The sequence below is a fragment of the Sus scrofa genome, chromosome 14 (genome assembly GCF_054392235.1).
Source record: "Sus scrofa isolate SSC_HxYL_T2T_F1_AM1 chromosome 14, Sscrofa_HxYL_maternal_Yorkshire_Landrace_v2.0, whole genome shotgun sequence".
Lineage (NCBI taxonomy): Eukaryota > Metazoa > Chordata > Mammalia > Artiodactyla > Suidae > Sus > Sus scrofa.
This window is the reverse complement of record NC_139396.1, coordinates 123,672,409-123,697,273: the sequence shown is the minus strand read 5'-3', so window position 1 is coordinate 123,697,273 and position 24,865 is coordinate 123,672,409. Positions and strand designations below refer to the sequence as shown.

The 24,865-nt window shown below is 43.0% G+C and overlaps 1 protein-coding gene across 15 annotated transcripts in view; it reads left to right on the top strand.

The window, feature by feature from the left end:
• The window catches only part of PANK1 (pantothenate kinase 1), a 102,473-nt gene that overhangs the window by 15,712 nt on the left and 61,896 nt on the right, over positions 1 to 24,865 (top strand). For 3 of the 15 annotated variants that reach the window (XR_014827652.1, XM_084996720.1, XM_005671266.4), the window contains exon 1: positions 23,084 to 24,359. The exons of 6 other annotated variants lie outside the window; for them this stretch is intronic. Coding sequence is in view for 4 of the 9 variants with exons in the window: in XM_084996720.1 (XP_084852846.1) it covers positions 24,332 to 24,359 (28 nt within the window). In the remaining 5 variants the exon portion in view is untranslated. Of the gene's footprint in view, positions 1 to 5,726; positions 5,910 to 22,627; positions 24,360 to 24,865 lie in introns of those variants that run through there. 6 more of the 15 variants (XR_002338769.2, XM_005671269.4, XM_084996717.1 and 3 more) reach the window with 4 other exon arrangements.

The window sequence follows — 24,865 nt, the reverse complement described above, 5'->3', positions numbered from 1 at the left end:
TTCATCCATGTTTTAGCTTATGACAGGATTTCCTTTTTTAAGGATGAATAATAATAATACTCCTTTTTATGTAAACCAAATTTTGTTTATGCATTCATCCATTGGTAGACATTCGGATTGCTTCTACCACTTGGTTATTGTGAATAGTTCTGTCATGAACATAGGTATGCAAATATCTCTCTGAGATCCTGCATTCAACTTCTTTGAATATATAGCCAGTGGTAGGATTGCTGGATTCTCTGATGGTTCTACTTTTAATATTTTAAGGAACCTCCACATTATTTTCCAAAGCAGTAAAGCCCATTTAAAATGGAAGAAGACATGCAAAGAAATATCCTATTTGTCGAGGGTCATGTTGGACCAGAACTCTTGATTCACAAACAATAGGGGAGCTCCCTTTGTGGTTCGGTGGTTAACGAATCCGACTTGGAACCATGAGGTTGCGGGTTCAATCCCTGGCCTCGCTCAGTAGGTTAAGGATCCAGCATTGCCAGTGAGCTGTGGTGTAGGTCGCAGATGTAGCTCGGATCCCATGTTGCTGTGGCTCTGGCGTAGGCCAATGGCTACAGCTCCGATTAGACCCCTAGCCTAGGAAACTTCATATGCTGCTGGAGCAGCCCTAGAAAAGGCAAAAAAAAAAAGACCAAAAAACCAAACAAACAATAGGAATTCACTTCCCCAGTTTCAGTTGTGCCTATTCCTTTCCCTGACAAGTCCCTGATTTTGTTCAAGTATCCGTTATTTCTTCAGAAGACCCATGCCTCAAAGGAATTTAACCTCATTCCCAGGTTTGGAGTGTATCTTGCTTACTCTAAACCACTCACGGTAATCCCATCAACTTGCCCTTGAACAGTTTAGGAACTCAGACTTCAGTCTCCAGAGTACAGCTCTCCCTTGGAGAGTTGTTGGTAGAGGAGTGGGAATGTGACCTAAGTTGGCTCAATCAGACTGGAGGGAAAGGTTTCTGTGTACAGTGGGTGAAAGCTTTTCCTTTTCTCCTATAGAGTATGAACCAAGAAAGGTATGTCCCCATTTGTTCTTGTGAGCTATTTGTTAACAATGTTTTGCCTGAAGACAAAACCGATACACAAAGGAAGACTGAACCAAAAGAATATCAAAGGAATGGAGTGGAGCCCTTTTTGAGCTCTGGACTGTCTTTTAAGAAACTTCTTCACCATGTGTTAGTCTGAGCTGTGTTTTTTATTGCTTGCAACCTGAAGCATCCTACCTGACATAGCTCTCCTCTGCTATTCAGGAACCTTACGGGGAAAGTTTGAGAATCACCTGCCCATCTTACAATTCTGAGGTTTCACTGCTCCTGCTGCATTTCCTCTTAACCCTTTGGCTGGTCAATGTCATCTTCCCACAACCAATCTGGGGATGTTGAGCCTCAGGACATTCTAAAATCTGAGAGAAGTTTCCATTCTGTAGCTGAAGGAGAGATGAGGAATGGGGTTATTCCTCCTGCCAGGATATGGCCTTTGATTAGATCTAATCTGGAAGAGGAGAGGTTGTGCCCTGGTGGTGACTTTGAAGAGAATGGAGTTCTAGGCTACTGCTAACCCATAAGGTGAATTAGAAAACAAATGTCCTTCCCAAGACACTTCACTTCCATATGATGGTAAACTGACCCAATACATTGATTTTGTTAGCAAAAAACAGTTTTCTTTCATTTGCCAGGAAATTGTCATAATGCATATACAAATGTATGTTATCTAGGGTATAAATTTTTCTCTCTTAGATCTGGCACCATTGAGCATGGCACCATCTGAACAAAGGAACGTGACAGCCTATTAGAGAACACAGAATGCAGGGCAGATGCAAAAGCTGGTGGAGATGTACTTGCAGTCCATTTACCTGTAGCTCACATATGCTAATGATAAGTAAACCTTTAACAGGTGAACTGGGTGGATAAGGGTTTTTTAATTTTTCATTCTAAAATAATCTCAGACTTATAAAGATGCAAGAAAAAGTCACCAAAAAACAAAAATCAGTTCTCATATATCCTTCACGCAGTTCCAAATGTTCATAATTTACATAATGATGATACAATTATGAAAAACAGAAAATTTATTTGGATACTATGCTATTAACTGATATATAGATCTTTTTCAGATTTCACATATTGTCATACTAATTTTTTTTTTTAATGCTCCTGGATCCAATCTAGGATTACACATTGCAACTAGCTGTCACATTTTCTGTCCTCTTCAGTCTAAGACAGTTCCCCAGTTTTTCTTTATCCTTCATGACATTGAAACTTTTGGGGAGTACTGGCCAGCCACCTTGTTGAATGTCCTTCAAGATGGGTGTGTATGATACCCTCACGATTAAATTCAGCTTGTGCATTTTTAGCAAGGATTACCCAGAAGTGATGCTATGCCCTTCTTGGGAGATTATTTCAGGAGTCACTTTGTGTTGATGTGTCTCCTTACTAGTAAGGTTAACTTTGATTACTTGGTTACAGGGGTGTGAGCCTGATTTCTCCACTGTAAAGTTACTGTTATTCTCTCTATAATTAATAAGTATCCTGTGTGGAGATACTTTCAAAATATGCATATATCCTATTTCTCATCAACCTTTGTCCCACTAATTTTACCATCCACTGATGGTTCTGACCTACAACAGTTATTACTGTGGTATTGGCCAAATGATGAGGCCAAGATTTCAGCTTTAGAATTAAGTATGGGAAGAGTTTCCAGAAGTAGCTGAGGAATATCTTGCAATCTGACAGTATAATCTGGTGACAGAGAGCAGATCCAAAATTCAAATATTGGCTCCCCTGTGTATTAGCTGTGATCTTAAACAAATTAACTTCTCTGAGCATCAGTTCCCTCGTTGGTAAAGTAAGGATTATGAAGTTTACCTTATTGAGTTTTTTATGATGGTTACAATAATCTAAAGAATATTGTACAGTCTCTGGCACACAGTAAATGCTTAGTAAATTTTAGCTATTATCATAATGATAACGGATATTGTAACAATCTTCAGAAGAAAGAAAACCCAAAGGTACTTTTTTGGCATAGTTACTTATATAAAAATACTCTTTCTTTCTTTCTCCTTTTTTGGGGCGGGAGGGGCCTTTTTTTTATTATTATTATTTTAGGGCCACATCTATGGCATATGGAGGTTCCCAGGCTGGGGGGTTGAATCGGAGCTGTAGCTGCTGGCCTACACCACAGCCACAGCAATGCTGGATCCAAGCCGTGTCTGTAACCTACACCACAGCTCACACCAACACCAGATCCTTAACCCACTGAACAAGGCCGGGGATCAAACCTGCATGCTCACGGATGCAAGTCACATTCAGTTTCGTTGAGCCATCATGGAAACTCCTCTTTCACCTTTTATTAAATCTATCTGGGAAAAATATATTTCTGATGTACCTGTTAAAACAAGTAAGAAACCAGATTGAATAAACACACACACATGCTCTTTGGATATGATGACAAAGGAAAGACCAGCTGAAATAAAAGCTAATATAAACACAATACCCAGGATTATCGAGCGCCTTAGCAGATACTGGTTATTTTTTTAGGACAGTAGCCAATCTCCCATTCAATAGTGGAATTCATGAATAAGTGGAAATGTGCCCAGCTTAAAAAAAAAATGTATCTTCCAAGTTCTTTTGTAACCAGAGTTGGTTAATATGGGCAATAAGCAAATGTCTGCTAGGTGTGCCTTCCAGGAAAGCTAGAGTTTTGGTAAGAAGAAACCTACCTGACATATTCTTTTTTTTTTTTGGCTGCCCCACTGCATATGGTGTTCCTAGGCCAGAGATCAGATCCATATCACAGCTGTGACCTACAGTGCAGCTGCGGCAACACCAGATCCTTTAAACCACTGTGCCGGGCCAGGAATGGAACCTGTATCCTGATGCTGCAGACATCGCCAATCCCATTGCACCATAGCAGGAACTCCCTGACATGTGCCTTTTATTTTTTTATTTTTCTTATTAAGGCTGCACTTGCAGCATATGGAAGTTCCCAGGCTGGGGGTCAAATTGGAGCTGCAGCTGTCTGGCCTATGCCACAGTCACAGCAACACAAGATCTGAGCCGCATCTGCCACAGCACAGCTTGCAGCGATTCTGGATCCTTAACCTACTGAATGAAGCCAGGGATTGAACCCACATCCTCCTATATACTAGTCAGGTTCTTAACCTTCTGAGCCACAGTGGGAACTCCAACATGTACTTCTTTCATCTTCACTCTCCTCCCTTCTTCCTGCCTTTAACTGAGAAACAATGCTTATAGATACAACAGCCACCTTACAGCCTAAGGACTGAAAACCACTCACTAAAGATGGCAGAGCAGAAAGATTAAAGGAGGCTGGTTCCTTATGTACCTACTATTCTCTTTTTTATAATGAAGAACCTGAGGCTCAGAGATGTTAAGCAAATCATCTATGGTCAGTTAGCTCTTAAGCAGTGCAGCAGGGATTTAAGTCTATGTATGACTCCAAAGTCATCTATTTTCTATAAAGCTTCCTAAAAAGATAGAGCATAGTTAGAACCTTTCTCTTACATTTACACATAATGATGGACAAAGTAAAGTGTGATGGGCAGAACAAAATGCCCAAGGTCTGATGGAAGAGCCAGAAGTATTACTTGTTCTCTTTGTTGACTTGCAACAACCCTGGTCTGATAAGCAAACATGACCAGCAGTTCTGTGGCACTTCATCTTCTACTCATGCCAGTAAAAAGGGCTTCAAAACCATGATAAGCAATTAATGATGTGTCATAAACAAGCAGTTGCGATCCAAAGAGCACATCCAAAACATGATGGCCTAAGTCAGAAGTCACAAAGAAATGGCAGATGTGTTTTGATTGGTTGGTGTGGATGCTTAATAAATTGCTTGAGCTGATAAATGTCATGATAATTGAGATTTCTTGCTGCTCTTATAAAATCTGGACCTGGGAGTTCCCTGGTGGCCTAGAAATTAAGGATCTGGCGTTGACACTGCTATTTCATGGGTTTGATCCCTGGCCTGGGAACTTCCATATGCCATGGGTGTGGCCAAATTAATTAATTAATTAAATAAAACCTGTGTCTGAATTCCTGGGTGGGAATGTGTGATTGGAGCTGCCTCCCTTCAATAGCCTTTCCATTCCATTCTCTTCTGGTACTAAGCCAGTTTACAGTTATCCAGTTTCCTATTATCATCAGATTTGTTCTCTTATTCTTACTGTTGACTGGGGAAAAAAAAAATGCATGACCTGAGAGTTGTGAGTTAAATTTTATTTGGGGCCAAATAAGGACTATAGCCCAGGAGAGAGTCCGTCAGACGTAGCCCTGAGGAATTGCTCCAAAGAAGTAGCAAGGGAGGTCAGCACATACGTGATTTTGGTGAGTGGGGCTACGTGCAATCAAGCACATGTTTTGGCAGAGGCCTGCTGCTAGTCACGAGGAGCAGATGTCTCTGTTAATGATTTTAGTGCTTTTCTAGAGATGAGAAGATGTAAGAAATTGGGCTCCTAAAATCTTCCCTTGAAAATATCTCACTATCTGAAGGCCTGTTCTGCCAGTTTTTCCCAGAGCACAGAGTGCCTCATTCCTGATCTCCACCTTGAACTTCTTTCAGGGTTTGTAGGTCAGTGACTGCAGTGACTAGTGACCTAGTCCTTGTAGAGGCAGATGGCAAGTGACGATTTTCAGTTGACATTATAACAAAAAAATATTTTCTCTCTGATAAGTATTTAATCTCTAAAACAAAAACTGATAGATCGAGTTGTCTGTTTCTTATATGGGGCCCACTTCAGGCATTTCATTTACCTACCAGGAGGCAGAGAATTAAAAGAACACTCAGACATGTGCTTTCTAGATCTGCTTGCAGATCAACAGCCGGCTCATTCACAGCACTCCCATTTCACGTGTGTGACTTTAGCAAGCCTTCCCAACAACTGTTGAAGTAAGTATTATCATTCTTGTTGGGATGGGATAGGTTAGTTGATTTTTCAGAGTCTAAGTTAGACTTTTGACTGCTGTTTTGTTGGTTTGCAAAGTTATTTTCTGTGAGTATTCTTTTTGGATAACAGGAATGGTTAGAATTGGTAGACCTGTGGACTATTGTCCCACCTAAATTGGTGACCTCATATCATTGCTTCTTTACTACCCTCTGGCTCAGCATTACAAAATGAGCTAATTTATTACTGAGCACTCTGTGCCAGGCACTGTGTTAAGGGCTTTACATCCATTGATTAATTGTTCATCATAACAACACTCTGAAATCTGTTGAAGGACAATTTTTTTTAACTGGATCATGATTCATGTACAAATATAAAATGAACATGTGTCTATGGTTTTATTTAACATCAGTTAATGATATAATAACCAAAATGTTACAACTAGTCCAAATAAGAATCCAGAGAGCAGACGAATATGTTAAACCGTGAGGAATGCAAACATGAACTTACTTGATTGATGCAGAAGTGATCTTTATCCATGGGACAGTAATTAGTTGCATACCATAAGACACAACTGGCATTTCTGTGAATAAGAATATTTGCATTACTCTGTTCTCTACAAATTATAGAATCATAAAATAGTTCAAAGGCAATGAAATTCAGACATAATCTGGATGAATAAATTAGATAGGATACCCACTAATCTTTTCTTATTCTCCTTTGAAAGTATTTCACAGTTTTTCCTGAGAAGTACTTCTGTTGTTATTCGTCTTTTACAAATGAGGAAATTGCAGCCAAAAGAGGTTAAGAAAATTTTCCAAGGTCTCATAACCAGTGAGTAGAGGAATCATGTTTGAACCCAAGTCTAACTGAGTCTGGCAAAAATAGTGCAGTTAAATCATTTTTCCCCTCGGATTTATTACACTTGAAGAATTCAATTCAAAGCAAGCAAGAATGAGAAAACAGGAGCCCACTGTTTCTTGCTTTTTTCTCTATAGTTGTTGTAAATTGGCAGCCTGAATTCAGCAGAAAATTTTTATACAGTGTTTAAATTTAAAAAAAAAAAAGGGTTATGACCATTATTAGTTACCTATTGCTGAGCAACAAAATACAAAAAAACTTAGTGGCTTAAAACAACAGTAAAAATCTATTATCTCAGTGTCTTGGCTGGATGGTCCTAGCTCACAGTCTCCTGCGAGGTTGCAGATGTAATGTTGGCTGGGGCTGTATCCTCTGAAAGCTTGACTAGGGCTGGATGATGCACTTGGAGGTGGCTTACTCACATGGTTGGCAAGGTGGTGCTGGCTGTTGATGGGAGATCTCAGTTACACGCCATGGAGGCCTCTTTGCAGACTGCTCGAGTGTCCTCATTTCGCAGTGGCTGACTTCCCCACAGTGAGTAATCCCAAAGAAAGCAAGGCAGTCTTTCATATGTTTTATGACCTAGCCATGGAAGTAGGTCACATATCATCAATTCCATCATATTTTACTGGTCCTTCAGAAAACCCCTGATACAATGAAATACCTTATGTAGGTGACTGCACAAGGACATAAGTACCTATAGGGAGAAGATCACTGGAGGCCATTTCAGAGACTATCTGTCACATGTACATTTAAATATCACAACATGTCACATAAGAATCTGGATTTCTGACTTCTCTAGAAAAATCAGATTTGGCAACCCTGCAGGGAAAGCCCAGATTCCCTCATGACTATAATCAATTAGAATTGAGTAGCTACTACTCATTCGAGGAAGAATATGCACTACCTGAGTTCTTCCTGGTTCCTGTTCAACTTACTTATGTAACCTCCTTGGCTCTTGTGCCATATGATTGATTTCTGCAAATGAAACGTGTCCAAAGTGTTATGCCACTTATACACCTAACTCCTAAAATGTCCCATGTGATCATCCATGCTCTCCGTCCTCTCCCAGCTGCTGGCTGGATATCCATGCTCAGAGCACCCTTGGGAGTCATGCATTGAAGATGGTGGGACCTCTTATTGTCTTAATCTCTGACAGCACAGAGCCGGGTTCCTGGTCTCCACTCTTGCTTCCATCCCTACACTGACCTGTAGAGTGAAAAATGAGCTTGACTGTGTTCGTTTTATTAAGGTACTGAGATTTGGACATACTTTTTATGCAACTAGAATTAATTCTGTGACAAAAACCACAAAAGGCATCTTGAAGTGAGGCATGCCTTAAAAAAAAATAAGTGGCACTGGCTTAGCATGCCAGTTGTGGGAAAAAAGGATGCTGATTCCAGAGGCAGGAAAGGTGGCAAACCATGCTGTGCATTGGCAAAACACTTGGCAAAAATTCTCGCTTGCAATAACTTGAGAGGCAGGCCATATGCTTCCTGACTGTCAGCTCCAAAAGAAGCAGTTGGAAGGCATCAAACTGCTAGTGTGTGTTGGCCACAATTGGCTGGCAAGTTTTGGCACTTTGCAGGAAGAAATGAAAGAAAATAGGAAAATTGTGTAAATCTGAGGTCTTGAAGTAGGCTACTTCTAACCTCAAATAGGAGGAAATAAGAGTGAGAAAACTGTGTGCAACAAAAGACTGCTAGGTCACCACCTTTTGGCACAGATCACATCAAAGATGTGGCTTTTCCACTCAGGCCCGACAGCATCAAGGTGGCTGCCACTAAGATGGGAGAGCCATGAGGATGAGGGAAAAAGACATGAAGGATGTTGAGAGCTATGTCTAGGAAAGTACTTGGGGTGTAATTTGTGGCATAGGAACAGTCTAAAAGAAAATCAATGAGAAGGCTGTCAGGTTACAGAGGAAATAGTATTTTCTAAGGAAACAGAAGTCTGGGACAAAGACTAGTCAAGACACACAAAGAAAAAGTATATTTTTTCACACATTTTAATAATGTTTGTACTCTAGTAACTTACACAAACTATTAAAGCAAAGCCTAGAAAACAGATGAAATGACAGCTCTAATTTTGATTTTATAGAAATCAATGGGTGTTTCTCATGTTGTTTAAAAATATAAATCTGGGAGTTCCCGTCATGGTGCAGTGGTTAACAAGTCCGACTAGGAACCATGAGGTTGCGGGTTCGGTCCCTGCCTTTGCTCAGTGGGTTAAGGATCCGGCATTGCCATGAGCTGTGGTGTAGGTTGCAGACACGGCTCGGATCCCGTGTTGCTATGGCTCTGGCGTAGGCTGTTGGCTACAGCTCCGATTGGACCTCTAGCCTGGGCACCTCCATATGCCGCGGGAGCAGCCCAAGAAATGGCAAAAAGACAAAAAAATATATATATATCTGTTACTTTGAAAAACTTATGATTACCAAAGAGGACAGGTGGTGGGAGGAGGCATGGACTAGGGGTTTGGGATTGGCACATGCACACTGTGGTAAACGGAATGACTGGCCAGCGGGGACCTTCTGTATAGCACAGGGGACTCTCCACAATATTCTGTAATAAGAATCTAAAAAAGAATGGATGTGTGTATATATATAACTGAATCACTTTGTTGTATAGCAGAAAACATCACAACATTGTAAATCAATTATACATCAGTAAAACATTAAAAAATGAAAAACAAAAAAACTATATACTGATTAATAAAATTTCCACTATACTAATTTAACATGGTAAATGTTATATGCCCATTGGGCAACTAAATGTTTATTCAGACTCCAGACCTATTAAATACATTATTTCAGCTGTTAGATGATCACAGACCAGCTGATTTGATAAGTAAATTTTAAGTTTCTGAGCGTTGCATCTCTGACACAAATATACCCATCCGTAATGGAATAATCAGTGTCATATCTAAATGTGACTGAGGGGTGGGCCAGAAAGGGATGCCAAAGAAGTGGTTAAAACCTTAAAACTGTTTTCAGGTTTGGTCCTATAGGTCCAGTCCTGAGTCAATATCATAGATAGACCATCACCCAAGGTCCAGTCCAGGTGTTCAAAAGAGAGGGTTGGTACAAGAAAGAAGAGGCAGAGAAGCTAATCAGAGGACAGTGAGGCAACGCAAACATTAGCAACAGCATGAAGCCATCATCAGTCACCCTTAGGCTGGCAAGACACAGGGGAAAAGTGGTATCATCAGAGCCTAGGAACAAAGATCACCCAGCAGAAAACAGAGTCAAGGCCAGGATGTTCCAAAGGTCCTGGGGTCCCTAGAAGAGGGGCAGCAGCTTTGGGGAGATGCCACCCAAGGCGGCAAGGGAAGAAGACTGCTGTTCTCACCAGTGCTTCCCATTGAATAAGCCATCTGGAGGACAACTGACCCTGCATCCTGAGAGAGCCAGCCTTCAGGAGCCAGGCCTTCCTCCCATCGAGTGGGGCAGGGGCATGGCAGGCAAAGGATCTGAGCACATAGCATAGGACCCACAGACACTGGTAAGAACAAGAAGAGATATAGAACACTGTCTTCTCAAAGAAAAACCAAAGCTCAAGTGTTAGCGCAACTTAAAAGAGTGTTACAGTCAAAGGTGGAATATTTTTAAATCTCTTGCTTTTCACAGGTCTTGTTCTAGTTATTGTGATTTAAGTCTTCACTTTTTCATTTTTATTTTGGGTCGTGGAAGACCCAGCATGTGGGGGAACTTCTTTATTCCGTGTCCAAAGATGAAATCTGTACAGACGTAGCTTCTTCAATTTTTATACGTAAATATGATTAAACATTTGAAAACTGCAAAGGTGGAAGAAATTCTGCCTCTGTTACTTAGCAGCTCTGTGATATTGGACAATCTATGTAACCAAACCCTACAGGTCTAAATTCCTCATATCTAAAATGGACACAGTAATACCTTCTTACTTATCTCACTGGCCTATTGAAATGGTCATAGTTTTTGTTTCTTTATTGAGAAAATATATGTGAAAATATTGGTATACAGAAAAGCATTATATAATGTTAAAACATTTAATATATATGAGTATATATTAAATATATATATATATATGTATATCTCAAGTCTGTCTCCCTACTATTCCATCCTTTATTTTGAGGGTTGACTTTACTGAGATATAACTTAAATACAAATACATGTAAGTGTACAATTAATGAGTTTTGACCAATATATACAAATGTGTAACCACTACCACAATCCTAATATAGAATATACCCATTGCCCCCCAAATTATCCCTCATACCTCTTTGCATTTTTATACTTTTTAAAAGTCAGTATGTACCCAAGAGAAATGAATACATACATCCACACAAAAATTAGTGCATAAATGTTCATAGCAGCATTATTCATAATAGCTCAAAAGTGAAAACAACCCGTGTCCGTCAGCTGATAAACGGATAAATAAAATGTGATATATCCATGCAGTGGAATATTGTTCAGCTATGAACAGGAATGAAGTACTGACACCTGCTACAACATGGATGGAACCTTGACAACATTAAGTAAAAGAAGCCAGACCGAGAAGAGCATGTACTTTATGATTTCATTTAAATGAAATATCTAGAATAGGCAAATCTGTACAGATAGAAAGTAGAGTCATGTGTTTGCCCAGGGGTAAGGGGAAATGTAGAGTGAATGCTAATAGTTATAGGGTTTCTTTTGGGGGTGATAAAAATGTTCTAAAATTGATTTTGGTAATGGTTGCTCAATTCTCTGGATATGCTACAACCATTGCTTTGTACTTTTTTTTTTTTTTTTTTTTTTTGCTTTTTACGGGCATACTTGCATGGAGGTTCTCAAGTTAGTTAGGGTTTGAATTGGAGCTACAGCTGCTCGCCTATACCACAGCCACAGCAACACAAGATCCAAGCCGTGTCTGCAACCTATACCACAGCTTACAGCAACACCAGATCCCCAGCCCACTGAACAAGGCCAGGGATCGAACCTGTATCCTCATGGATACTAGTCATTCATTGTAACTTTTGTATACTATTTTCCTTCAAAGTTACAAGACTATTTATATAAATTAAAACAAAGGAAAATATAATTTAAAATCCTAGGAAATCAAACTCTTGATTATTTCTTGTCCCTTCCTCACATCATCTTTGAGTATATTCTCTTGATTTATAGTCATAGTGGTACAGATATGATTAGCAATTTGCTTTCATCAGTTAATATTGCATCATGAACATTTTTCCATCTTGTTACAGAGTCTTCATAATGATCAATTTGGAGATGACATGCTACACCCAGGCTGTTTCTGTCCTTCCTCTAGTTCAGAACAGTGAACTTTCTTACCTAGATTACTGCGAATGTTTCGTAACTGGTGCCCTTGCTCTTTGGTAGTCTTCTAACAATCTGTCCTTCACACACAAGCCAGCCACACATCATTGCTCAAAAATCATGGGTGGAAGTTCCCATCATGGCTCAACGGTAATGAACCTGACTAGTATCCATGAGGATTCGGGTTTGATTCCTGGCCTCACTTAGTGGGCTAAGGATCCGACGTCGCTGTGAGCCATAGTGTAGGTCACAGACGCAGCTCGGAACCCAAGTCCCTGTGGCTGTGGTGTAGGCTGGCAGCTACAGCTCTGATTCAGCCCCTAGCCTGGGAACTTCCATATGCCTCAAGTGCGGCCCTTAAAAGACAAAAACAAAAAACAAACACAACAGGGAGTTCCCGTCATGGCGCAGTGGTTAACGAATCTGACTAGGAACCATGAGGTTGCGGGTTTGGTCCCTGCCCTTGCTCAGTGGGTTAACGATCCGGCGTTGCCGTGAGCTGTGGTGTAGGTTGCAGACGCGGCTCGGATCCCGCGTTGCTGTGGCTCTGGCGTAGGCCGGTGGCTACAGCTCCGATTCAACCCCTAGCCTGGGAACCTCCATATGCCGCGGGAGCAGCCCAAGAAATAGCAACAACAACAACAACAAAAAAAAAAGACAAAAGACAAAAAAAAAAAAAAACACAACAAAAACCAAGGTGACTAGTGACTGTCACCACAGTGTATATATAGTGCATTTACCTCATCACAGAATTCTGTTGGAAAGTGCTAGATAAAAGAAGCCAACTAACTGAGAGGAGGAGGTGAGATTCAAACCTATGTCTGAGTGACTTCAAGGGTAGAACTCATAACAGCATAATGTAGTATCATTGTTGACTTTTTAAAAAAATTTTATTGGAGTTGATTTACAATATTGTGTTAATTCATTGTTATTACTTGCTTAGTCCTGCTTTCAATTTCAGTCCTTCTGAATTTACAGGGAGCTTCAAGCCTGGCTACCTCATGGGGTAACCAACTGTCCCAGTTTGCCTGGGACTGAGGGAGTTTCTAGGATGTAGAAAAGTCCCAGGGAAACCAGACCACCCAGGTAATTTTCAAAATAATTATCAGGGGCGTTCCCGTCATGGCTCAGTGGAAACAAATCTGACTAGTATCCATGAGGACACAGGTTCGATCCCTGGCCTCACTCAGTGGATTAAGGATCCAGCGTTGTTGTGGCTGTGGCATAGGCCAGCAGCTGCACCTCTGGTTTGATCCCTAGCCTGGGAACCTCTCCATATGCCACGGGTATGGTCCTAAAAAAATAAAGGCAAAATAATTATCAAAATTCTCTATTGAGGTTTGTAGCAGATAAATAGACAGGCTCACTCATCTCCATTTCAACCCATCATAATAAGCCATAATGCATGCTACATGTGAGAAAATTGAAGACTTCATTTCCCAGGCTTCCTTAGAGCTTGGGTCCTGACAGAGCTTGGCTCAGCCAAGCAGATGCTCTTGGGCAGCATCTGGAAAGCCAGATTGAGGAGGAGGCTGCATTATGTTCCATCTGATGGACAGTGCAGTGGCAGCAGAGGTCCCAGTACCTTGTCTTGGAAGTCATGGATTTGGAGAGACAGAACACAGGGCATGAATTTGGAAGGTTTCAGTTCAGCCTGAGACAGTCAGTCCTGGACCCAGCGGTAGGAGCATGTGGCTTACTATTGTGCCAGAAGTAGCAGTTCCTTACAGCAGCCCCTTAGGAAGCTGATCCTATGGTGGAATTCTGGGAGTCTTTGCTGGGAGCCCTGCCCAGAGGCTGCTCCTTCAGCCTTTCCAGTAATTTTTATCCACCTGGATTAATTCATTTTATGTGGAAATGAGATAAAGCAACCTTTGTTATTTGCAGGTGAAGAAACTTCAGTATTCAGAGGAGACTTCACCCAGAAAACAGGGAAGCTGTAAGAGAAATTTGTATGTCCCTAATTTTGGGAAGACTCCCCCTTCCTCTGCTGTCATTCTCAAAGTAATGTGCATACACCCAATTCACCAGCATCCCCCAGATTCTGGAACTTTGGTGATGAGATGACTATACATATACACACATCTATAGATATAGACACACACTTTTTCCCTCTTCCATGTGCTAGACTGCTCTTCTAGATTTCTTCACATGATAGTTCAAATCTCAATCTTTCAACCTTCAGAAACCAGAATCAATGTGGCTTCCTCAACTAGTCCCATCTAAACTGGCCCCTTCCTTCAGGTTATACTCTCTCACATCATTTGGTTTAATCTTTATGCCATTTAACACAGTCTGGATTTATTTATTTACTTGTTTATTCTCTGTCTTCCCCTGTCCCCCACCCCAAAAAGCATGCATGCTCCATTCTGGGAGGGCCCTTTTGCCTTGCTTATCACCGTAACTTGGAACAGTGTTTTGCACATGGTAGCATCATTTAAAAATATTTGTTGAGGAATTCTCTTGTGGCTCAGCAGCTTAAAGATCTGGCATTGTCACTGCAGTGGCTTGACTTGCTGCTATGGTGTAGGTTCAATCCCTGGCTCTGGAACTTCCACATGCTGCTGGTGCAGCCAAGGAAAAAAAACAAAAACAAACAAACAAACAAAAAACAAAAAAAAAAGAAAATATTTGTTGACTAAATATACAAAATAGATTGGCATAGCTGGGAATTTTTTTTTTAAAAGGAATAAAGGCTCTTTTGGGAACAAAAGATATAAGATTCTAGCCTGAAAAAACAGTTGGGAAGTAAAGGGACCCAGCATTGTGAAAGGCAATGCTATGCAGGCAGTGGAATATTACATCAGGTGTTTGCAGCCATGGTGTAAAGTCTGCAGGTCACAGGAGATACACCGCCTTTTGGGAGGCATGGTAGCTGAGTTATGAAGTGTGCAGGTTCTGGAGCTGCCCAGACCTGACTTCAAATATCTGTTACACATTTTCTGCTATGTGAACTTGGGCAAGGTAGCCTAAGTGTTAGTTCCCTCATCCAAAATATGAGGATAATAATACCAACTCATATGACTACTGTGCTAACTAAAAAGATGATCCTTGCAGGTGCTTAGTATGGTGTGTGGCATGTAAGAACTCAATCAATGCTAGATAATAAGACTACTTTGATTTTACTAAACTCAGCTCCATTCCTACACTTATACCCAATACCTGGAGCCACTCTGATTATACTTTATCAAATTTCTAGGCAGCCACACTCTATTTCTCCTCACCAAATCATAATTAGTAGGTGCTCAAAAAATATTAGCAACTAACAGGAAGTTTTTTCATGTGGGTTTTCAGTCCTGTACCCATGGTTATTATGAGTGGTAGCAGCCGCTGATGCTATATTTTTCTACCTCTGTTGACCAAAAAAAAAAATAGATAGATAGATAGATAGATAGATAGATAGATAGATAGATATCCACAAAACCCAACAACAAGAAGCTAAAATAGGCAACAGTTGTATTCAGTAGAAAATACTCCATCACTGGGAAGAAAATTGACCCAAATAGAAAAACAGTAAAAAGGATGGGGTTGACCAAAACCCTCTCCAGTAGTTTCTTAGAGTGAATCATCTTCCTTCCACTTGATTTGCTCCCTTGAGAGGGACAGGGTCAATTCACTCTTTCAGCCAGCAAGTGTTTATGAAGTGCCTACCATGTTTACGATGTAAGAGAGGCTAAGAATATCTCCTCCACATCCACCTCCTCGTTAGTTACCCTCTATTCAAAAATCAGAATTCAGCTTAAATATCATCTGCTACAGTTTAAGACTAAGACAGGTCACCCTGGTGTGTGTCATCATGGTACTGGGAGTCTTAACATTTTCGTACTTCCTGGGGTGCACCTACACTTTCGCTGTTGTGATTATGTGCAAGGCCCTTCTGTAATCTAGATAAGGACACGGGCTTTGTTTTTGCTCAAGACTGTATTCTTGGTTCTTAGCTTGGTGCCTGCTGTGTAGTAGCTGCTCAATTATGAAGAAAGAAAATTGAGAGGCTCTGATGAAGGGGTCTGCAGCCTCTCACCGTTACATCATTATTCACCAGAGCAGTTTTTGTTTGTTTTTGGTGGCCTCTGACTCCCTGTGGCAGCTCTGCTCCCTAGGGCACTGAAGAAAGAAATATGAAAGGCACTATAGAGAGTGCCCTTCGTGTCTCAGTGGTTAACGAACCCAACCAGGATCCATGAGGATGTGGGTTCGATCCCTGGCCTCTCTCAGTGGGTTAAGGATCTGGTGTTGCCATGAGCTGTGGTGTAGGTCACAGACGAGGCTTGGATCCCAAGTTGCTGTGATTGTGGTGTAGGCCGGCAGCTGTAGCTCCAATTCGACCCCTAGCCTGGAAGCTTCCATATGCCACAGGTATGGCCCTAAAAAGAAAAAAAAAAAAGGAGGCAATATACTCAAAAACAGTCTCTTGTACAAGGTGGCCCCGTGTGAATCTCTAAGGAAGGCACCGACACCGAGAGCAAAAAAGCAAAAATGAAAAAAAAATGTCATTCCTGGATCAATATTATTCTGCCAGTTAAAGTTCTAGCAATTCTTTTAAAACTGTGCCTTTCTCCGAGCTCACACTGTGTCATCAGGTGGTTATTAAGTGGTAGAAAGCTTGGGCAAATTTTACTTTATTTCCATCTTAGCAAGGAACTAGAATTTCTACAGTGATAATGTGAAATGATGGCATGGTAGACAGATTTTATCTGTCTTCAGAAAATTACAGTAAATTACAAGTCTTATTTATAGGAATGAAAAACTAGTGCTGGCCTCCCCCTTTTTATGGGAGGATACTTTTCCTAGAATCCCCCAGACTTTCCCTGACATCTTATTGGCCAGACTGCTCCTAAGTCAACCACAGACTTAGGCCAGTCAGCATTGTGCTCCTGATTCTGGGCCCACCTCCTGGGGCAGTTTTACTGCCCATGCTCATCAAAAGTAAAACCTTCAGAGTTCCCTGGTGGCTCAGTGGGTTAAGTATCCAGCTTATCAATGCTGAGGCAAGGGTTCCATCCCTGGCCTGGGACTTCTGCATGTCAAAGATGCAGGAAAAAAAAGTAGAACCTCAGCTTCTTCACCCATGTGAGGAGAGAATTGTATCCTCCCTTGATTCCATACATTTTTTTTCAGCTCTAGTTTGTGCCTGGCACTGTCTTGAATACTGGAGATTCAAAGATGAGAGCCCCTATTTCTGGTTTGGGAGGCTGATGGCTATCAGAAATGCTTCAGAAGTCAGACAGGTAACATAGATGTGTAAATTTAGTTTACTTGCATTCTAATCCAAACTTTTAATTTTAAAACACCCAACTGGTCCAAAAAAAAGCCCACATCTTGGCTGGGAGGAGGATTTAGTGTCTTTCATTTATTTCATTCATCCTTGAGGAGACAAAAACAAACAAACAACAATGAAATGTGGTAAGTGTTAAGTCAGACTGAGTTAGGCAGATATTGATATGACTTAACACTGGAGAGGCACCCAACCATCCTGGGGGATCTGCTCAGAGAAGGCCTTCCATTGAGTACTTTAGTTGAGTCTTGAACAAGGAGTAGGCGAGGATCACACAGTACCGTTGGGGAACTGCACTTGTGGTTTCATAGGAGCATTGGGTGTGATGGCAGTGAAAGGAACTAAAGGCTGAGGCATGCAGGACAAGAAGGACTTGGATGTGCCCTGCTAAAAAGTTTCAATGCATTATGAATTGTGCAGCATCCATGAAAGAGTTTAGGTACAAGAATGTCATGATTTAGAGTTGCCATCGTGGCGCAGTGGAAACGATCCCTGGCCTCGCTCAGTGGGTTAAGGATCCAGCGTTTCCCTGAGCTGTGGTGTAGGTCACAGACGCAGCTCAGATCTGGCATTGCTGTGGCTGTGGCTCAGATCTGGCATTGCTGTGGCAGCTACAGCTCTGGTTTGACCCCTAGCCTGGGAACCTCCATATGCCATGGCTGCAGCCCTAAAAAGACAAAAAGACCAAAAAAAAAAAAAAAAAAAGTCATGATCAGATCTATATTTTTATTTTTATTTATTTATTTATTTTGTCTTTCTCTCATTTAGGGCCGAACCTGCGGCATATAGAGGTTCCCAGGCAAGGGGTCCAATCAGAGCTGTAGCCGCCAGCCTACACCAGGGCCACAGCAACTTGGGATCCGGGCTGTGTTTGCGACCTACACCAGAGCTCATGGCAACGCCAGATCCTTAACCCACTGAGCGAGGTCAGGAATCAAATCTGCATCTTCATGGATGCCATTCAGTTTCATTAACTGCTGAACCACGACAGAAACTCCCAGATCTATATTTTTAAAGAATCACCCTTTTTATTTATTTAATTTTTTTTTAATCTTTTTGCCATTTCTAGAGCCGCTCTCTCGGCATATGGAGGTTCCCAGGCTAGGGGTCCAATCGGAGCTGTAGCCACCGGCCTATACCAGAGCCACAGCAACGCTAGATCCGAGCCGTGTCTGCAACCTACGCCACAGCTCATGGCAACACCAGATCCTCAACCCACTGAGCAAGGCCAGGGATCGAACCCGCAATCTCATGGATCCTAGTCGGACTCATGAGTTAACGACTGAGCCACAATGGGAACTCCCAAAGGGTCACCCTTTTTAAAGTATAAAACCTAGAGAGAATATAGTAGAAAAATATGCTCCTTTTTTGCGTATTTTATCTTGCATGTTGTTGCACCACATTCTCAGTTGCCCCAACTGGAATCATAGAAAATCATCCTAGGTTCCTTTAGACTTTTAATAATTCTTGAATCCACCTGATGATCTCACTCTGAATGGTGTGCCCTTCACTCACTCCCTTATTACCTCTTTTCTGCTTGTTTCCAGTGGTTTTCTAGGTTCCCAAATAGGAATCCCCTCCCCTGTTTTATTCTCCAGGCCGCTGCCAGAGATCCTTCTAGGATGTAAATCTAGTGGTTTTTCCACAACCTAAAACTCTCCATTGGTTTCCCATGGCCTTCAGGAAAGAATTCCATATTGTTTCCTGTGGTGCAGAAAGCCATCTGGGATTTGGGCCCCATCTAACCTTTTCGGCCCTCACTCACCTCCTCCCTTCATAGGTTGTCTTTCATACTTGTTGAACTCATGGCTGGTTCCCAAACATGACCGATAGTTTCCAACCCACTGGCAGAATCTCCATTCCCTCAGTTCTGAATGGATTTCCTTTGCCCTATGAAATAATGAAAGGTTGAAATAATGAAATCTCATTGTTGGTCAAAATTCAGCTTAAGGGTCATTTCCTCCCTGAAATGTGTTTTAACATCCATCCATCTCAGCACCATCTTCTTCCTCTCTCCTCCCCTCTTCCATTATTGCTCACTCTCTCGACTCCTTTGGAGTTACCTTCCATGGCATAGGTGACATACTTTGCTTCATTCATTGTTCCTCCAAGCAAGGACCATCTGCAATATAATCTCATTTTTAAAAGTTATTTTTATTTTGTTTCTTTAATTTAAATATTTATCATCATCATCACCATCATCACCATGCAGACTCCTCTGCTCCAAACCTACTGAAAGTCTATGAACCTGGGTCCAGAATCTGCTCTTTAAAAAAAAACATCTAGAGTTCCCATCATGGCTCAGCAGTTAACGAACCCGACTAGCATCCATGAGGATGCGGGTTCGATCCCTGGCCTCTCTCAATGGGTTGAGGATCCGGCATTGCTGTGATCTGTAGTGTAGGACTCAAATGCAGTTTGGATCCTGCATTGCTGTGGCTGTGGCGTAGGTTGGTGGCTGCAGCTCCAGTTGGACCCCTGGCCTGGGAACTCCATATGCTGAGGGTGCAGCCCTAAAAAAAAAAAACAAAAACAAAACAAAAAAAAACTGTTCTGTCTCTTGATCAGGTGCTAGTTACACAGGATGTTCATTTGTGCAAAATTCACTGAGCTCTACCCATAGGATACATATATATTTCTGTTCATATGCTGTTTTTAATAAAAAGTTTAAAAGGAAAAACTCCCTCTTATTCTAATGTATACAGATGATGAAGCATTGGCTTGCCTCTTGCTCAATGAATTGTAAACCCCTAGGAGGCAGTGAAGGCATCTGTCTTGTCTTTGTATTCCCAGCATCTAGTTTGAGTGCCAACAACATAGTAACACTTAATAAATAATTGGGGAGTTCCAATAATTGGGTGGCTTAGCGGTTAATGAACCTGACTAGGATCCATGAGGATGACGGTTTGATCCCTGGCCTTGCTCAGTGGGTTAAGGATCTGGCATTGCTGTGAGCTGTGATGTAGGTCAAAGACGCAGCTCGGATCCCATGTTGCTGTGAATGTGGTGTAGGCCGGCAGCTACAGCTCCGATTCGACCCCTAGCCTGTGAATTTCCATATGCTGTGGATGCAGCCCTAAAAAGCAAAAAATAAATAATTGGTAAATGACTGAATGAATGAACAGAGAGGGGAAAGTACCTTGTGGGCTTCTCCTCCCTCACTCTCTTCCAAATATTTGTTCCATGCCCCTGCTGGAGCATGTGATAACTCATGCCTCAAAATTACACATCCGACACCCCTGGGCTCCCCCAATAAACCTGTGAGATGCCACCTGGCTTCCTCTCTACCACATGCAGCATGTTAACTAATCCAGGGCACCAGCCGGAGCAGGAAAGGAAAAAGGAAGCAGGTGGAGGACGTTCTGTCCCCAGTACCAGTACTTCTGCCCTACCTGGGTCTGAGCCACCTGGCTCAGGCCTTCCTCATCATGCCTGGGAATCTAGCTGGACCTAATATGCCCTTGGAGATACTGCATTGCTAAAGCCTCTGTTCACATCTCTGATGTAAAGTGCTTCCTAAACTGCTTAAATTTTGTGAGAATTGGAAAACGTTATATTTGAAAATTTAGGATTAACAATGGATGGTTTCTGTTTCTTTTGTTTTCTAGCAAATTTACAGTAGAAAGTGATCACTACTGTAGGTGAAATATCACCTAAGTCATTCAGTCCCAAATAATTACCAAGAGCTTCTTAGGGATGCAATGTGAATAAAAGTCATCTGCCCTAATGGAAATTACAGTGTATGGGGGTAGACAGACTATCAAATATTATCTTTTTCATAATGCTTATGGTGCACTTTACATATATATTCATTTCATCACTGTAACAACTCAGTCATGTTCTGTTATTATCCCCATTGTAGAGTTACAAACTGATAGAGTCACAAAGGTCAAGTGTAGAAGTAGGGAGCCCTAATCTTGTTCTAAGAGTCAGGGAACGTTTCTTTCAAGGTGAGAGGTTGAAGCAGAGATCTGAGGATTGAGTTGGAACCTAGTAGACAAAGAGTTCTGGGAACAGGCAATAGAAACAGCAGATGCAAAGGGATATTCATTTGTTTGAGGAAGTGAAAGGCTCTCTGTAGAGGGAGCACTGGGAGCTCAAGATGAGGCAGGGGAGGTAGGCAGGGGCCGAAACACCTAAGCTTTTTTCCTCAATGTCTTCAAATAGTATGATAAGGTCAGGGAAGCAAAAATAGTTAGGAGATTTAAGGTTTATTCTTAGCTTTGTTCTTCATAGCCTCAGCCTTCTCTCCATGGCACAGTTTCCTTATCTGGGGGGGGGGGGGGGGAATGAGTGAATGGACCAGAGCACTCAAGTGGTCATGGCTTCTAAAGCTCTGATTCTAGGTCAGGCTCTGTGGAAATGTAGGCCTTGGCTGCTGCTGAATGCACTGAGGCCTCTGACTCCTCTGTAGATTAGGTAAGTACAGATGATGGAGGATATCATACACAAGTAAGTTATGCAATAAATATAGTTGTGAGCATGGCTTGTTCCCTTTGTTGGATAACCACCTCTTTGGGGCATTTCCTGTGTGCCAGCATGGTACCAGGTACTTTCAGGTAGATTTCTCATGACAAGTCCTAGTTAGATTTAAAAGCTGAGGCATCAAGGGATTGAACAACTTCTGGAAGGCCCTCACCACCCACCTTTGTTCTGCCTACTGAGCGTGCCCAGTCCTGTTTCCTGTCGCCAGGTGTGTTCACTTGAGCAATGACTTTCTCTGTATTTGTTCAGTGGCTGACTTGGAATTTGAGCCCAACTCTGACTCCAAAGCTGTGGTATTGACTACCCTGCGATGCTGCCTTCCCTACTTAAAACACAGGCAACTCCTTGCTCTATAAATAGGGTGACATTGTCTCTTAAACGTCCTTTCTGGGTGAGGAAAGTGCTTTTTATAGCTTGGGGCGGCTTCTGTTTACTTGGTCTCTTCCAACACCGGTTAATCCCGCCTACAGCTGTGTCCTTCACTGTCCTTACACTGTATTCTGAGGTTTCCTCCCTGCAAAAGACAACTCCACCAGGCCAAATGGTGTCTGTGTGTGCCAGCAAAGAAATTACACTCTCCTCCCTCTCCAAATCCGCCTACCTTTCCATAAATAATCCTTCTCCTCCTTCCCCTCAGGCCTGTGAGTAGTTTGGTCACTTAACTAAACACACTCACACAAACTCACAAAGGTTTCAGGGAGGAGGGGACAACGTGAATGACCTTGCAAAGGTATCCAGCTCACGGGGGCAGGATTAGTAAACCAAAACCTCTACAAATACATGTTTTCTCCCCCACGCCGCATTACTCTGAAGCTCCTTGCTCGCTCCCACCTCAGTCCGCTCTTGGCTCAGTCGGCCATACAAAGCCCAACCCGCCCATCTCTTCTTTTGCAAAGCCCGAGAACTTCAGTCCCCATGTTGAAGCTCGGCGGTGGCGGTGGCGGTGGTGGTGGTGGCGGGCAGGACTGGGCATGCTCAGTAGCGGGGACAGGTCTGGGAGGCGAGGAAGCCGTGTTTGAAGTCGCGCGGCTGGGGTATACGGGAAAGGCGGGCTGCGGGGCCCCCGGCTCGGGGTGTGCGGGGATCCCGGATTCCGCGCCCGGAGCGGGCATGCTCCAGGCCGGCCCCGGGGGGCCGACGCGCGGGGGGCAGGGCGTGGAGGAGGTGGGAGAACCCGCGGGAGGAGGGGAGGAGCACCCAGCTCTCCATCCCCCGGCGCCGGCTCTGCGGCTGCTGAATCGGAAGCCGCAAGGAGGATCCGCGGAAATAAAGACGCCGGAGAATGACCTCCAGAGAGGCCGCATGAGCCGGGGCCCGCGCACTGTCCCACCAGCCCTGGGCATGGGCGACCACGGCGGGCACCCGGAGCTCTCGGCCCCGCAAGCCCCGGGGACTCCCGTCGGCGCCGGCGTTGCAGCCTTGAACGGGCTGCTGCACAACGGCTTCTACCCGCCGTCAGTGCAGCCGCCGCGCCTCTGCGGCCGGGGCCCTGCGGGCGGCGGCGACGCGGCGCCCCAGCGCCTCCCGCTCCAGCCCGACCTCCAGTCACAGCCGCCGCCCCCTCAGCACGATTCCCCGGCCAAGAAATGCCGGCTGCGGAGGAGGATGGACTCGGGCAGGAAGAACAGGCCGCGTAAGTCCCGCCGGGAGGGGATCGCGGGCGCGAGGCAAGCGCAGCTCGGCACCCGGGAGCCGCGGGGCGGGCACCGCAGCGCCCCCCACCCCCACCCTGCACCCCGGCGCTCGCCTAGAGAGACGGTTCCTGGGGGGAGCCCGGGAATGATTCTTTCCCAGAGGCTCCAAGCACTATAGATCGCTGCCTGAGCCTAACCCTTGCTCGCTTGCATCTGTAGAATGGGACGATTGGACTCGGAGTCTGAGCTGCTCCTAGGTCACGGCTCTATAGAAGACGAACGCACTGGCCACCTTACTAATTTGTCAGTCGGAAAATGCACGTGTCAACATTTGGTGGGGTCCAGGAGTAAGGGTACAGCAGGTAGGGGAGAGCGGGAGTTTCCCTCTCCTTTCTCCTCGCCCCTTCTGAGAGCTTGTCTCAGGTTGGCGCTTAGGCAGTCAGCTTGCCCTTTGAATCGCAGAGAAGCTGCCAGCTCCTTGGGTCTATTGGCGAGCGCGAGGTCTGGAGGCGTGGAGTTTGACAACCCCCCAAATCACAGCCTATTAAACTCTGTTTCCGCGCAGCCAATGAGAGGACCTGTTGGGAGGGACACACCCACTGATACCATGTGGGCCGGAACTATGTGGACCAATGAAGATTGGAGGTGGATTTTTTTTCTGGAGCGTGGGGAGGTAGAGTAGAAGGTTTATAATGGTAATGTACAGAACGGAAAGCTGGAAGGCGTTATTTCACAATCTAAAGCCTGTATTTATGATGTTACTTTGTGAAGAGTCCCTTCCCCGCTGATCTCTCTGAGATCGAATTTACAACTGGTTTTTCTTATCTGAACCAAACTTCATTCAACTGGTTACCTCTTTCTGGCTCTTCTTTCTTAATGAAGCTTATAAATGGCAAAAAGCAAAGTAAGTAGAATGCATACTAATGATTGCATTCAAACATGCACCTTTTACATATAGGTTATACTTTTTGTTATAGGGAAATTTCTAGATATGCTTTGTCTGAAATGGATTTGTCCGAAAAAGCTTTTTATTTGACAAACAGCTTCACTTTTTTCTGTTTCTATTTATCAGTTTGGACTTTTAGCTTTTCTGCATTTAACTAAAGTCTCTGAGACTTTGGAAAGCATTTTAACCCAACTGGGACGCAGTAACTTTGATGCCTGTGTTTTGTAGGTCTGAAATATTTCGGTTTAAAGTTAATGTCACGTCGGGCATTTAGAAACTATACAGCAGATTGGCTACGGTTGTAAGGAAGGCATCAACACCTGAATTTCTGTTTACTTTTGTTGTTGAGGCTTGTTAGAAAATGACTTTCTTTAATGGGTTTAGTATTGATTACTTAAGATTTTTTAACCAGTTTTACTTCTGAAGCCACATTTTAGTTAATTATTTCTCTGATATACATTAAC